General features: G+C 37.0%; 1 protein-coding gene across 3 annotated transcripts in view; it reads left to right on the forward strand.

The window, feature by feature from the left end:
• Positions 1–16,952, forward strand: part of FAM185A (family with sequence similarity 185 member A) — a 73,439-nt gene that overhangs the window by 23,964 nt on the left and 32,523 nt on the right. For all 3 annotated transcript variants that reach the window (XM_065938441.1, XM_065938442.1, XM_065938444.1), the window contains exon 5: positions 7,457–7,498. In XM_065938441.1, coding sequence (XP_065794513.1) covers positions 7,457–7,498 — 42 coding nt within the window. The remainder of the gene's footprint in view (positions 1–7,456; positions 7,499–16,952) is intronic.

Here is a 16,952-nt window from a genome sequence, read left to right on the forward strand (position 1 = left end):
GCCATGTGCTTGCAAGTAGAAAATACTTTCTTTCTGCTCCCCCAATCTTCCCCTTAAAAAAAAGAAGCACAAAAAGGATTTAACCTTTATGGATATCTTATTTCTGTTTGGATAATGAGAGCATGTGTGCTGTTTTTACCAAAATCACATTTATTTTAGTGAAGAAAAATAAACTATTTGTCTTTAAATTGATAGCTAATTCTTCCTCTAATCCTTTTAGAATGAAGAATGGCTAGTTAAGGAGAACTGTTTATTTTCTCAAACATTGGATTTTGTGGAAAAATTAAATAACTTGAAAGAAGAGTAAGCACACATAATTATTACAGATCATATGGCATCTGCTTTATTGAAAGGAAGGCTTTTACAAAGGTCTACTCCTCTCAGATAGTTGATTTGTTTATTGTTTTCACCGTCTGGTGATGGAGAAAGGTAAAACCAAATTATAGAAAACTGTGCTGGTAATGTCCATTCGGTTGATCTGTGTACTTTAAAATATTCTGTCTTCTTCCGCAAAGTATTTGAGATAATGACCTTGGAATATTTCTGTTTAGGGTAGAGATTTTCTAAACAGTTTGATGAGTTGAGAATATTTTTTTGTTGTTGTTTTAAAAGTCCTTTAGCACTAACAAAAACATTTTGATATATTCCTTATATTTACAGATATTCTTTATTTCCATAGTTTTATTATTCCCTTATGCTTTTCCTGTACAGAACTCTAACATTCAAGAGAGATGTGATTTGAGACGGTATAGATTCTGTTATAATTTAACTGACTTCTCTGGTGGCTCAGACGGTAGAACATCTGCCTACAATGCGGGAGGCCTGGGTTCAATCCCCAGGTCGGGAAGATCTCCTGGAGAAGGAAATGGCAACCCACTCCAGTATTCTTGCCTGGAAGATCCCATGAACAGAGGAGCCTGGTAAGCTACAGTCATGAGGTTGCAAAGAGTCAGACACGACTGAGCGACTTCACTTTATAATTTAACTAGTCCTCTTTTTTTTTTTTTTTAATGAAACTAAAACTTCTATTTTTTGACTCTAAAACCATTGTTTTCTTGATCACTTTTATCATACTCACTACTGACTGACTTTTTGAAAAAGACCACATTTTCTATTTTTGTTTAAAAAAGTAAATTTTTACTGCATTCATTGGAGACTAGTTTAGTAAAGCTCCTTTTGTCTTGCTGAATGGGTGAACTCACTAACTAAATGACTGACTATAGAACTATGTCAGTTTTTTTTATTGTTGTTTTACTAATAGTTAGAATCACAAATATCAGAGGTCTGCTTTATCTTATTTTTAAGGTGTTCATAAGGTGAAAACAGTAAAGAGAATTCTGAGTGTCTGACACAAGCTTAATCTTCCTAAAGATTAGGAAGGAATGAATACTAGATGCTTTTTCTTGTGTTCTTCTCATCTTGAAATTCTTCTTTGACTTTGGTATAGGACAAAGTCAGTAGACTAAACACTCTATGATTCTTCTACAAATTTGTTTTTACCTGTTTTTCCAAACTAAATTTGAACATAAGTTCAAAAAATAATAGCATTTACTATATACAGGGCAATATGCTAAGCTCTCAAAATATAATGCTAAGTAAGAAACACTTAATTCCTGTCCTCATAGACTGGCCTAATTGCTCCAACCTAACTGATGAGCATGGTTTAAATATAGCACATGTAGTTACACCTTTTTACCTTTGCTTACATACCTTTTCAACAAAATCTTTCCCCCTCAGCATCAAATTTTACTCATATTTCAAAAATAGACTCTGATGAAATCTCCAATATGATTTTCTCCCTGTTCATGCCACATCATTTTAGTCTGCTTCCTCAGAGTGGTTATGGAACCTAATACATACTATTCAGTTACAACATGAACTTAAAATTATTAATAAACACTCATTTTTAACTTTTCATGTATGTATCTCACTAGATAGCCTATAAGGTTTTGAATGGCCAGTCTATCCTCTGCACCCCCTGCAAGTGATTTGTGTCCTTCCCACATACAAAATACACTCCCTTCCTTTCAAGGTTCCCAGAGTCTCATCCTATTGCATATCTGCTCAGAGTCCAGAATGTCTGCACCAAAATCAGATCCAGAGGTAGATGAGCCTCCTCGGGTATAGTTGCTTAGGCCTAACTCCTCAAGTATAGTTCTCAGTCTTAAGACCTGTTCTCTAACCTCTCAACCCATACACACCACCTGCACACTAAGCATACAGTGCTGGGATACACAGAGGATGATTGCTGTAGACTTTCCTGTTCAAAGGGGAGAAAAGTAAGGGGCACAAAGGAGTCATTGGTCCATAATGATTTTGAAATTTAGGTAGGAAAACATTGGAGGTTCTTTGATTAGAATCATGGCCTTGTGATAATTCTTTAGGTTTCCAGGCTTTGCCCTCTGAGCTCTTGGTTTCTCCATTTGAGTCATCCTTCCTTTTTCATGAAATGTAGCATGTGTTTGCAGCTGAGGAATTTTCTTAATCTGTTTCCTGCCAGCAGAATTTTGGGACTCCAGTGGTCTCATTTCACTTTGTACTGTTACTGTCCCTTTTGGTCGAAGTTAGCAATGTGTTTGCTGATATAATTCTCACAAATTTTGTCAGCCTTCTATGAATTCACATTGGTGTTTATTCTATTAGATGAAGACCACATCCAAGAATCTTTTCAAAATGTGGACTTCTGCAGAGAAATTAAGATACGGTGCTCGCAAGCTTTGTAGGGGACCTATTGCTTGATTGAGAGGATCTGTGAGATACCCTCAGCTGGTTTAATGGACTTTTTGTACAGGTAAATTAATACTGTGAGGTATCACTCTTAATCTTTCTGGAGTCTTGACAAAAGATTTTACAGTCAATCCATCAGTTTCATTTTTAGGCCATGTTCTGGCAGTACACTGAATTCAAACTTTGTGTTGAAGCTATTCTTAACTTTCTCATCTTTTGCCATCTTGAGAAGCTGAGAATTTTCAAAATGATTCTTGTCCTGATTGTTTTTTTAAACAATCGTTTCTTTAGTTTATCTTACTTTGTTTGTATTTTACAGATGCTACGAGAAAAAATAGGCAGCACCAACAACACTTTAACTCTGCTTGGCCATCTCCTTAGCTAGATCGTTCAGTTCATTAGGCACATTTCCCACTTTCCACATTACTGAATGTGATAGTGTTGCGATGTTTCTAATACTGCTTAACAAAGATCTGCCTTCCTCCAGTTTCCAAAACACTCCTTTCACTTCCGTTTAAGCCCTTATATGAGAAGCACTCAAAGTCCAGCTTTCTACTAACACACTGTTCAGGCAATTTAGGCTTTTTCTACCATGCTCCTAAAAATCCTTCCAACCTATGCCTACTGCCAATTTCCAAAGTTATTCCCATATTTTTAGTTATTTATTGTGGCATCACCCCACGTCCAGCTTTCAACATCTTTTCTAGTTACCTCTTCCTTTGTAACATATTCAGCAGCTGAAAACAGCAACCACTTATTTTCTTATACTTTGGGTGGTCCGGAATCTGGGTATCACTTAACTGGGTGTTCCACCTCAAGATCTCTCTTGAGGTTGTAATCAAGGTATCAGATGGGGCCATGGGTTTATTTGAAGGTTCAGCCAAAAGTGAATCTGCTTTTTAGTTCACTCATGTTGTTGTTAGCAGGATTCAGTTCAGATTCTATTAGCTGGGGGCCTCTTTAGGTCCTTGGTCTTGGGCGTCTTTCATAAGGAAGTTAGACAATATGGCTAGCTGGCTTCCATCGCAGCAAAAGGGAGCTGGCAAGATAGATGCAAGAATCGTTTGTAACCTAGTCTTGAAAGTAACATCTCATTGCCTTTGCCCTTATTCTCTTTGTTAAAAGCATCAGTAGGTCCAGCATCCATATGAGTGAAGGAGCTCCATGGGCATGAATACCAGGAGGCAGGGATCATTGGAAGCTATCTTAGCAGCTTTATGATCCTTGGCCACTATTTGCATGTGAATCTGCATTTACTGGGTTTGAAAATTGGAAGAGTATCTAGAACACATCAGTGAAATAATATTTACTTAACCATGTAAGAGGAGGATCTGCACAGCCTTGTAAATTACTGAAACTTGAAAATAATTTTATAAGCTTCAGTTCAGTTCAGTCGCTCAGTTGTGTCCGACTCTTTGCGACCCCATGAATCACAGCACTCCAGGCCTCCCTGTCCATCACCAACTCCCGGAGTTTACTCAAACCCATGTCCGTCGAGTCAGTGATGCCATCCAATCTTCTCATCCTCTGTCGTCCCCTTCTCCTCCTGCCCCCAATCCGTCCCAGCATCAGGGTCTTTTCCAATGAGTCAACTCTTCGAATGAGGTGGCCAAAGTACACAAACCAAGTTTTACTCCTACACAAGTGTACCTCTTGTTCATATGCTCACGTGAAGTATGATGAAATATAATTTCTCTTTTAGAGAAATTTTTACAGTCAAAGCACATTTAACTGTTGGACAAATGAATCAAGTGCCTCCTTTCTTTGTTTTCTTTTTCCCAGGTACTGATACATGTCAGTATTTATTTATTTATTTATTTATTTTCTTTTTTTTTTTTTTTAATTTATTTTATTTATTTATTTTTTTTTTAAACTTTTTTTTTTTTTTTCATTGGGTTTTGTCATACATTGATGTGAATCAGCCATAGAGTTACACGAATTCCCCATCCCGGTCTCCCATCCCACCTCCCTCTCCACCCGATTCCCCTGGATCTTCCCAGCCCAACAGGCCCGAGCACTTGACTCATGCCTCCCACCTGGGCTGGTGGTCTGTTTCACCACAGATAATATACATGCTGTTCTTTCGAAACATCCCACCCTCCCCTTCTCCCACAGAGTTCAAAAGTCTGTTCTGTTCTTCTGCGTCTCTTCTTCTGCCCTGCATATAGGGCCATCGTTACCATCTTTCTAAATTCCGTATATATGTGTTAGTATACTGTAATGTTCTTTATCTTTCTGGCTCACCTCACTCTGTATAATGGGCTCCAGTTTCATCCATCTCATTAGAACTGATTCAAATGAATTCTTTTTAACGGCTGAGTAATATTCCATGGTGTATATGTACCACAGCTTCCTTATCCATTCATCTGCTGATGGGCATGTCAGTATTTAAAAGATACATGAAATAAAATAAATGATTTTACTCATCCTAGATTAATTCTGAGACAAAATTTATTCTTCTGCTCTTTACTTCTCTTGTTGTTTTTGTTCAGTTGATAAGTTGTGTCTGACTCTTTGTGATTCCATGGACTGTAGGTTGCCAGGCTCCCTATCCTTCACTATCTCTCAAAGCATGCTCAAACTCATGTCCACCAAGTCAGTGATGCCATCCAATGATCTCATCCTGTCACCCCCTTCTCCTCCTGCCCTCAGTCTTTCCCAGTTTCAGGGTCTTTTACAATGAGTCAGCTCTTTGCATCAAGTGGCCAGTGTATTGGAGCTTCAGCTTCAGCATTAGTCCTTCCGATGTGTATTCAGGGTTGATTTCCCTTAGGATGGACTGGTTTGATCTCCTTGCAGTCCAAGGGACTCTCAAGAGTTTTCTCCAGCACCACAGTTCGAAAGCATCAATTCTTCAGCACTCAGCTTTCTTTATGGTCCAACTCACACATTCATACATACCTACTGGAAAAACCGTAGCTTTGACTAGACGGACCTTTGTCGGCAAAGAGGTATCTCTGCTTTTGAATACATTGTCTAGGTTTGTCATAGCTTTTCTTCCAAGGAGCAGGCGTCTTTTAATTTCATGGCTACAGTCAGTGTCCACAGTGATTTTGGAGCCCAAGGAAAGGAAATCTGTCACTGTTTCCACTTTTCCCCCATCTATTTGCCATGAAATGATGGAACTAGATGCCATGTTCTTAGTTTTTTGAATGTTCAATTTTAAGCCATCTTTTTTCACTCTCTTCTTTCACCCTCATTAAGAGGCCCTTTAGTTCCTCTTTTCTTTCTGCCATTAGAGTTGTTTCAGCTACATATCTGAGGTTGTTGATATTTCTCCTGGCAATCTTGATTCCATCTTGTGCTTCCTCCAGCTCAGTATACCACATGATGTACTCTGCAGGGTGAGATAAAATAAGCAGGGTGAGAATATATAGCCTTGGCGTACTCCTTTCCCAGTTTGGAACCAGTCTGCTGTTTCATGTCCAGCTCTAACTGTTGCTTCTTGACCTGCTTCACAGGTTTCCCAGGAGGCAGGTGAGATGGTCTGATATTTCATTTCTTTAAGAATTTTCCACAGTTTGTTGTGATCCATACAGTCAAAGACTTTAGTGTAGTCAATGAAGCAGGAGTAGATGTTTTTCTGAAATTTTCTTGCTTTTTCTATGACAATTTGATCTGTGGTTCCTCTGCCCTTTCTAAACCCAGCTTGTACATCTGAAAGTTATAGTTTCATGTACTGCTGAAGCCTGACTTGGAGAATTTTGAGGATTACCTTGCTAACATGAAAAGTGAGTGCAGTTGTATAGTAGTTTGAACATTCTTTGGCATTGCCCTTCTTTGAGACTGGAATGAAAACTGACCTGTTCTAGTTCTGTGGCCATTGCTGAGTTTTCCAAATTTGCTGATATATTGAGTGCAGTACTTTAATAGCATCATGTTTTGGGATTTTAAATAGCTCAGCTTCTTTTAGTCTACTTGTTTCTTACCATTTTCTTTTTTTACTCCTTTTTTACTCTTCACTACAGTTTTAGAATTATAATAGTGCAGTAAATATAGGTGGTATAACTCTAGGAGTAATTATCCCTTAAACACACATAAAGAAAAATCCAGCTGTTTTTGATGCTGGAGGAAGGCACTGGGAAGAATGGTTTCAGTCCTATGTTTATCCTGGAAAATAGATTTTCATTGAAAGAAGGGACTATCTGAAGTTTTTTTTTGTTGTTGTTAGTCATATTTCAATTATTTATTACTCCTGTCCCAAACCTTTTAAACTCTTGACAGAAAAACCACTGAAATCTCACAGATAAGTTTGCCAAACTGACCTAAAAAATAACAGTAATTACTTTTTTCCGTGGATTATTTTAGTGTTATTTGGTTCAAAAGTTGGCTTTGTGTGGTCTGATAAATATTGTAATATTTAGGTTGAAAATGCCTAGTCAGTACATTTAAGTCTTTTATTTATTTATTTGTTTACATTTTTTAACTTTTAGAAGAATCATTATTTTTCTTCCATGTTTTCCAGAAAGGGGTTTGTTTTTTCAGTTGTGCTGTAGTAGATTAAGTTAGAGTGGAAGAAGAGAGTTTGTATAGATGCCTAAAGCTATTTATTTTGTAGTTGCGCCTAAATCTCTGACTGGGATTGTGATACTGAGAAAAATTGTGAACGACAATAATAATATTATTAAATAACCTTGTGGATATCTAATCATGCTGTAGAACATTATTAATACCTTTTCTTTCTAGATTATCCCTAATGTGTAAAGTTGCCTTTTTCTCTCTTTTGCAGGTAATATAACATTACGAAGCAAGATGGGTAACATCACAGTAGGTATGTGCTAAGTGGTTGTTGGTAAATTTTGCATTCTTTTTAAAATAGCTATATTTGTGATATTTTATTAGAGCACATAAAATCTATAATTTAGCTGAAGAACCTAATAGTATCCTGATATACCAGTCAGATATAGGCAGACCCAATATATGAACTGAGGAAGAGGTGGTTGGATGGCATCACTGACTCAGTGGGCATGAGTTTGAACAAACTCCAGGAGGTAGTGAAGGACAGGGAAGCCTGGTGTGCTGCAGTCCATGGGGTCACAAAGAGTCAGACATGACTTAGCAACTGAACAACAATAAATATATGAATGTGTGAAATTATTTCTAAAAGTTCATTGATTCATCATCCTATAAATACTATATAATTATAGGTTTGCTATCAATCAGAATACTTTTAGAATTCTAATTTCACCACTTTCTATTCATGGAAAATTACCTAACTGCTCTGTAACTAAGCTTCCACCTCTGAAAAAAATAGAAATAACAGTAAGAACCTATCAAATAGGGATCTTGTAAGGATTAAATGAGATATTTAAGTACTTTAGCATAGCATCTGACATATGATAAGTACTCAATAAATAATAGCCATTTTAATTATTGTTATTGTTCTAGTCCTAGGCCAGAACTAACAGTGGCTAATTGTCCTTTAGACCTAATCACCACATGTGATGCTGTGCCTGTGGGAATAAAAGTTCAGATTCCCAGATAGCTTAGATAGAGCTCTTTTCTATCCCTAGTTGCACCTTCTTGCCTGTTAGGTGAAGGCACACTCTGAGCTCTAAGAGTGGTGGTTGATTTTTAGACCTTAGAGCATAGGGGTCAGTGGTGGCAAACCAGGATCTTTGTTGAGGAGCTATGGCTTATTGCCAGTATGAATGCCCTGGCTTCCTGGTTTTGTCCTTTTGACATTTCATGTTTTCTTTTGTGTGTGTGCTGACTGAAATGGTAAATATACTCAACATTTCTTTTCACTATCACTTCTTCTGGGTTCTCAGACTTAAGATGCACATCCCTTTTTAAGATTTCTAGACATTGTAACCTTTATGTTCAGTGAGGGATAAATAGAAGATAAAGGCTTCCTATGTGATAGTTGTCAATCATTTTAACAGAAAACATAACAGGATTTACCTTTGTCCCAGAGAGAAATCAAAATTCACTGCTGACTCTTCAGGCCATTCCATCAGAGGGTGCATCTGGGGTTAGTAAGGAAAGTTTCTAGGGTGAAAAAAAGATACACTAGTAAAAAGCTGAGCTATCTGGGGTGGTGTGGGGCAGGAGGAGAGTCCTAGACATGGGTAGAGTTTATAGCAGTAAGGGAAGGGGAGGAAAGAAAAGGAATATTTTAAATTGGGAGGCACAGTGAGTTTCACTGCCCACTAGCAGACCCTTTAGGCAGATGAGAATTTGAGAAATACTTATATGATAATGCTAGTATTATTGTTGGATGAACTGTGGGGATGTAAAGGGGAAACCGTTCTTTCTAAAATTGGAAATAAATGCATTATTACCCATACTGAAAAAAGAATAGCAACAGCTAGGATGAAATGAACAGTAATTTACATCTTTGAAGATGTTTTCACTGTGTATAAATGATTAACTGTATAAATTTTAAGGGCTTCCCTGGTAGTTCAGCTGGTGAAGAATCCAGTTCTTTGCAATGCGGGAGACCTGGGTTTAGGAAGACCCTGGGTTGGGAAGATCCCCTGGAGAAGGGAAAGGCTACCCACTCCAGTATTGGCCTGGAGAATTCCATGACTGTGTAGTCCATGTGGTGGCAAAGAGTTGAATACAAAACTGAGTCACACACACACACACACACACACACACACACACACACACACACACACACACACACACACACACACTAATCTGGATGGGGGTAAGAAGAGTGGGTAGTCCTTCTCTTTCCTCTTTCATTTTATTATCTATAAGACAGTAAGCCACAATGTTTTAACCTTAATAAAAGTGTTCATTTCTTAAATTCCTTTGATTCTTTGAATATCTCTATTAAGACGTTGGAAGAAAGTATAAATTATGTCACTGTTTATATTGGTCTTAAAATTGTGTTAGCATTTGAAGACAACCCTGAATATGGCAATAAGTAGTCCACATATATTTACCAAGTGCCTGCTCCACACCAGGAGCTCATGTAGATACTGGGGAATATGTTGGTCAAAAGATACTGTCTTCATGCTCACCTTTGAGCTGAGAAGAAAGACAGTTAAGTTTGTGAATGACAAAAGATAATTTCACATAGTGTAATGAATAAATAAGAGAGGGTAGTGTAATAGAGGGGAAAGAAAACTGCTTCGTTTAGCAATCAGGGAGAGTCTGGAGAAGAGATACTTGACTTAAGGTCAGAATAACGGGGAAAAGGCATGTAGAATTCTGGATGCACAGCTCCGTAGATACAGAGGACAGCCAGTGCAAGCCCTTAATGTGGAATGAGTTTATCAATTTGCAGAAAAGATACACTCACAAAAATTGAGTCTTTCACAAGCAAAGTGTAATTTTTCATTTATACATATCTATAATTTCTCTTATCTTGTTTTATAGTTTCCAGTGTAGTAGTCTGAGATATCTTTGGTTAAATTTGCTTTTTTGGCCCCATTATGACTGGAATTTTAGAAAATTTCATTTTCTAATGGTCTGCTGCTGGTATATAAAAAAAATACAACTGATCTTTTTTTTTTTTTATGAGAAAGACATTAAATTTTTAATAATCTTTGTAAGTCACTTTCAATTTATTTATTTATTTATTTTTTAAATATTATTTTATTAGTTGGAGGCCAGTCACTTCACAACATTTCAGTGGGTTTTGTCATACATTGACATGAATCAGCCATAGAGTTACACGTATTCCCCATCCCGATCCCCCCTCCCACCTCCCTCTCCACCCGACTCCTCAGGGTCCTCCCAGTGCACCAGGCCCGAGCAATTGACTCATGCATCCCACCTGGGCTGGTGGTCTGTTTCACCATAGATAATATACATGCTGTTCTTTCAAAACATCCCACCCTCACGTTCTCCCCCAGAGATCAAAAGTCTGCTCTGTACTTCTGTGTCTCTTTTTCTGTTTTGCATATAGGGTTATCGCTACCATCTATCTAAATTCCGTATATATGTGTTAGTATACTGTAATGTTCTTTATCTTTCTGGCTTACTTCACTCTGTATAATGGGCTCCAGTTTCATCCATCTCATTAGAATTGATTCAAATGAATTCTTTTTAACGGCTGAGTAATATTCCATGGTGTATATGTACCACAGCTTCCTTATCCATTCATCTGCTGTTGGGCATCTGGGTTGCTTCCATGTCCTGGCTATTATAAACAGTGCTGCGATGAACATTGGGGTGCACGTGTCTCTTTCAGATCTGGATTCCTCAGTGTGTATGCCCAGAAGTGGTATTGCTGGGTCATATGGCAGTTCTATTTCCAGTTTTTTAAGAAATCTCCACACTGTTTTCCATAGTGACTGTACTAGTTTGCATTCCCACCAACAGTGTAAGAGGGTTCCTTTTTCTCCACACCCTCTCCAGCATTTATTGCTTGTAGACTTTTGGATAGCAGCCATCCTGACTGGCGTGTAATGGTACCTCATTGTGGTTTTGATTTGCATTTCTCTGATGATGAGTGATGTTGAGCATCTTTTCATGTGTTTGTTAGCCATCTGTATGTCTTCTTTGGAGAAATGTCTGTTTAGTTCTTTGGCCCATTTTTTGATTGGGTCATTTATTTTTCTGGAGTTGAGCTTCAGGAGTTGCTTGTATATTTTTGAGATTAATCCTTTGTCTGTTTCCTCATTTGTTATTTTCTCCCAATCTGAGGGCTGTCTTTTCACCTTACTTATAGTTTCCTTTGTTGTGCAAAAGCTTTTAATTTTCATTAGGTCCCATTCGTTTATTTTTGCTTTTATTTCCAATATTCTGGGAGGTGGGTCATAGAATATCTTGCTGTGATTTATGTCGGAGAGTGTTTTGCCTATGTTCTCCTCTAGGAGTTTTATAGTTTCTGGTCTTACATTTAGATCTTTAATCCATTTTGAGTTTATTTTTGTGTATGGTGTTAGGAAGTGTTCTAGTTTCATTCTTTTACAAGTGGTTGACCAGTTTTCCCAGCACCACTTGTTAAAGAGATTGTCTTTTTTCCATTGTATATCCTTGCCTCCTTTGTCAAAGATAAGGTGTCCATAGGTTCGTGGATTTATCTCTGGGCTTTCTGTTCTGTTCCATTGATCTATATTTCTGTCTTTGTGCCAGTACCATACTGTCTTGATGACTGTGGCTTTGTAGTAAAGTCTGAAGTCAGGCAGGTTGATTCCTCCAGTTCCATTCTTCTTTCTCAAGATTACTTTGGCTCTTCGAGGTTTTTTGTATTTCCATACAAATTGTGAAATTATTTGTTCTAGTTCTGTGAAAAATACTGTTGGTAGCTTGATAGGGATTGCATTGAATCTATAGATTGCTTTGGGTAGAATAGCCATTTTGACAATATTGATTCTTCCAATCCATGAACACGGTATGTTTCTCCATCTGTTTGTGTCCTCTTTGATTTCTTTCATCAGTGTTTTATAGTTTTCTATGTATAGGTCTTTTGTTTCTTTAGGTAGATATACTCCTAAGTATTTTATTCTTTTTGTTGCAATGGTGAATGGTGTTGTTTCCTTAATTTCTCTTTCTGTTTTTTCATTGTTAGTGTATAGGAATGCAAGGGATTTCTGTGTGTTAATTTTATATCCTGCAACTTTACTATATTCATTGATTAGCTCTAGTAATTTTCTGGAAGAGTCTTTAGGGTTTTCTATGTAGAGGATCATGTCATCTGCAAACAGCGAGAGTTTCACTTCTTCTTTTCCTATCTGGATTCCTTTTATGTCTTTTTCTGCTCTGATTGCTGTGGCCAAAACTTCCAACACTATGTTGAATAGTAGTGGTGAGAGTGGGCATCCTTGTCTTGTTCCTGATTTCAGAGGAAATGCTTTCAATTTTTCACCATTGAGGGTGATGCTTGCTGTGGGTTTGTCATATATAGCTTTTATTATGTTGAGGTATGTTCCTTCTATTCCTGCTTTCTGGAGAGTTTTAATCATAAATGAGTGTTGAATTTTGTCAAAGGCTTTCTCTGCATCTATTGAGATAATCATATGGTTTTTATCTTTCAATTTGTTAATGTGGTGTATTTCGTTGATTGATTTGCGGATATTAAAGAATCCTTGCATTCCTGGGATAAAGCCCACTTGGTCATGGTGTATGATTTTTTTAATATGTTGTTGGATTCTGTTTCTAGAATTTTGTTAAGGATTTTTGCATCTATGTTCATCAGTGATATTGGCACAACTGATCTTTATTCATGGACTATGTTTCTTGTGCCCTTGCTAAATTTATTTATGTATTCTAAATAGTGTATTTTTTAGAATCCAGAATTCTTTTCTAGGTTGGCAGTCATTCCATTTGCAAATTAATATAGTTTTATCTCTTTATTTCCAATCTGTTTTCCTTTTTTCTCTTATGCCTTATTAGGCTAGGTAGGTTTTACAGCACAAATTGAATAATAGTGGCAGATTGTTCTCAATCCTAGTATCCAGTATTAGAGGAATACATTCAGTGTTGTGCCTTTTAAGTGTGCTGTTAGCTATGCAGGCTTTTTATAGATACTCTTATCAAACTGAGGAAATTCTTTTTATTCCTAGTTTCCTGAAAGTTTTTTTTTTCCTTTTCTTTGATCATGAATGGATATTGAATTTTGTCAAATATATTTTCTGTATTTATTGAAATGATTGCTTTTTTAATTCTTTTTTTACTCTATTAATGATCAACTGCATTGATTTTTGATGTTAACTAACCTTGTATTCCTTGGATCAACTGTACCTAATCATGATATAGTATCCTATTTATGGCAGAAAGTGAAAAGGAACTAAAGAGCCTCTTGATAAAAGTGAAAGAGAAGAGTGAAAAATCTGGCTTAAAACTCAACATTCAAAAAACTAAGATCATGGCATCTGGTCCCATCACTTCATGGCAAATAGATGGGGAAACAACGGAAACAGTGGCAGACTTTATTTTCTTTGGCTCCAAAATCATTGCAAATGGTGACTGCAGCCATGAAATTAAAAGACAGTTGTTCCTTGGAAGAAAAGCTATGACAAACCCAGATAGCATATTAAAAAGCAGAGGCATTACTTGACTGACAAAGGTCCGTCTAGTCAGTTATGGTTTTTCCAGTAGTCATGGATGGATGTGAGAGTTGGGCCATAAAGAAAGCTGAGCACCGGAGAATTGATGCTTTTGAACTGTGGTGTTGGAGAAGACTCTTGAGAGTCCCTTGGAGTGCAAGGAGATCAAGCCAGTCAATCCTAAAACAAATCAGTCCAGAATATTCGTTGGGAGGACTGATGCTGAAGCTAAAGCTCCAATACTTTGGCCACCTGATGTGAAGAGCTGACTCATTGGAAAAGACCCTGAAACTGGGAAAGACTGACAGCAGGAGGAGAAGGGGGCGACAGAGGATGAGATCATTGGATGACATCACCGAGTTTGTGGACATGAGTTTGAGCAAGCTCTGGGAGTTGGTGATGGACAGGGAAGCCTGGCGTGTTGCAGTCCATGGTGTTGCAAAGAGTTGTATATGACTGAGCGACTGAACTGAATTGATCCTATTTATTCATGTTGGGTTGAGGTTGCTAATTTTTTTTTTTTTTTGAGATTTATTTATTTATTTTATTTATGGCTGTGCTGGGTCTTTGTTGCTGCGTGTGGACTTTCTCCAGTTATGGCAAGTGGAGACTACTCTCTAGTTGCTGTGTGCAGGCTTCTCATTGCAGTATTTCCTCTTATTGTGGAACACAGGCTCCAGGATGCGTGGGCTCAGTAGTTGTGGCTTGTGGGCTCTTGAGTACAGGCTCAGTAGTTGTGGCGAATGGACTAAGTTGCTCCACGGCATGTGGTATCTTTCCAGACCAGGGATTGAACCCATGTCCCCTGCATTGTCAGGCAGAGTCTTTACTACTTACTGTACCAGCAAAGCCCAGTTGCTAATATTTTGTCAAGGATTTTATATTCATGTTTATGATGAATGCTGATCTGTGATTTTTTCTTTTGTAAAATCTCTGTAGGTTTTGTTATTAGGATTACACTATGCTTATAAAATGAAGTTGAATATAAATATATTCATATATAATCTTGTCCATATGTGTGTACAACAGATGAGAGGAAAAGGAACACTTAGTGGGATGGGAACATGGATAAACATGAGCAAGCAGTTCACAGAAGAAATATTGTATATACATGCACAGTGTTGTTTCACCTTATTGCTAATCAAAAGCATCTAAGTATAAACCGTCGTGACTTAAAACAATGATAATATCCATTGTTGGAAAAGTTAGGGTGAAACCGGGATTCCCATCAATTGTTAGTTCAGATGTAATTGATCATTATGTAAGTCAGTTTGTAAATGTATATTAAAATTGGAAGCATCTACATTTGCTTTGTTCCAGCACTTCCTCTTTTAGAACTTTATCTCAAGGAGAGAGTCTGATAAGGATATAAGGATATATACATGAGGATATAAAGATATATACATGATGTATGTACATATCATTTCTTTTTAGTAGCAAAAGAAAGTATACATTTTAGGTTGTTCCCAGTAAGAGAATAACTAAATATAGTATGATACAGTCATAAAGTGAATGTTCTTCAGTCTTTAACAATATAATTACTTAGGTCTGTAGTATACATTATAAAAGGATATTCCTGACATTTAATTAAATGAAAAAAATAGTAAAACATTGTACTATTATTTTAAAATATGCTTTCATATTGAGTATTAAGTCAGGAAAAAGAAGGGAGGGAAGGAGAATGAGAGTGGAAGTAAGAGGAGAGCACAGCAGAATGCATCCAGAATTTATATAGAAATCAAAGTTGTTTGGATCTTGTTACAGGTTTCTTCCTTTGAATATATCTGGACCTAAGTCACTGATTTGTGGGAATAGATCCCATTTTTACTGACAGCCAGAGCAGGAGATGCCATACAATTCATGAGGAGCCCACTTGAGCTCTTTTGTAAGTCAAAAATCAGCATTGCTAATTTTTTGTTTAATAAGAGTATACTGTGTAAAAGATTAAATATATAAACAAATAAGCTGACATAATCTTTATGCAAGTCATTATAGTCCTAGTTACTTACTTGGTGATGTGCTGTTTCTCACTTTAATAAATTGGATGGAAACAACTCTGTTAGTGCTAGAAAATAGTAAGCAATCAGGGTCAATGAAGAGTCAGAACTGCCCTGAGACAACAATTTTTTTCATTTCTGTAAGCAAGAGTTGTGTACCTATCTGTACATTACTGAAGTCTTAGGAAAAAGAGTTGATTTTACTAAATTGATAAATCTTTATCTTAAGTAGAATCAGATTTAACATTGTGTTTTTTTGGTGGGGATGGAAGCTCATTTTCTTAAAATGTTTTGCTCTAGGAGCAGCAGACTTTATCTGTAAAGAGCTATATTGTAAAATTTTTGGACTCTGTGAGCCACAGTCTATGAATACTCTGCAGCTTTCTCATTTTGATATGCTAGCAGCCATTGACTGTATACGAACAAATGGATGTGTCTGTGTTCCAATAATACTTTATTAATAATAAGAAGAGGTGGACTGTAATTTGACAACCCTGCTATAAAATCTAAAGACCATTGTTGTTATGATTCTGGAGAAATGTTGGGTCTGGTACCTTAATCCCAAAGGTGACTAGTGGGTAATGTTTATTTGAAATTTCTTGATTGGTTGATTTTTGTTTTCCTTAAATCAGAAGATTTGTTGGACAAAGTTGAGGCAGCTCAGCAAATCAAGACAACCTAATTAAAGTCACTTCATAACTTGAGTTTTGAGAAATTGAGATCAGTAGAAGCAAGACAATTACAAAGAAAAAGTTATGTAGGTACCTGAGAAGGAAATTTGTTAGTCTACCAGAGATTTCAAAATATTGGAATGGATGTAGAGAAAAGGCTATACAGTATTATCAAATTGGAATATTAAGAGGCTAAAGATGATACAGTTATTATATTGTCTAATTTCAGGAAAATAGATTATCTCCATGTGTTATCTCCATGATTCCTTTTAAGAAGAATATGTGTAATTATGGTCCTTTAAATCTAGTTTAGATAATATAATTGATCTGCTTCTTAGGTAATCTCTTCAATCACTTGGATTTTATATATACATTCTAACCTACATACAAACGGAGAAGGCAATGGCACCCCACTCCAGTACTCTTGCCTGGAAAATCCCATGGACGGAGGAGCCTGGTAGGCTGCAGTCCATGGGGTCGCTAAGAGTTGGACATGATTGAGTGGCTTCACTTTCACTTTTCACTTTCCTGCATTGGAGAAGGAAATGGCAACCCACTCCAGTGTTCTTGCCTGGAGAATCCCAGGGACGGCAGAGCCTGGTGGCCTG

The sequence above is a fragment of the Muntiacus reevesi genome, chromosome 6 (assembly GCF_963930625.1).
Source record: "Muntiacus reevesi chromosome 6, mMunRee1.1, whole genome shotgun sequence".
Taxonomy (NCBI): Eukaryota; Metazoa; Chordata; class Mammalia; order Artiodactyla; family Cervidae; genus Muntiacus; species Muntiacus reevesi.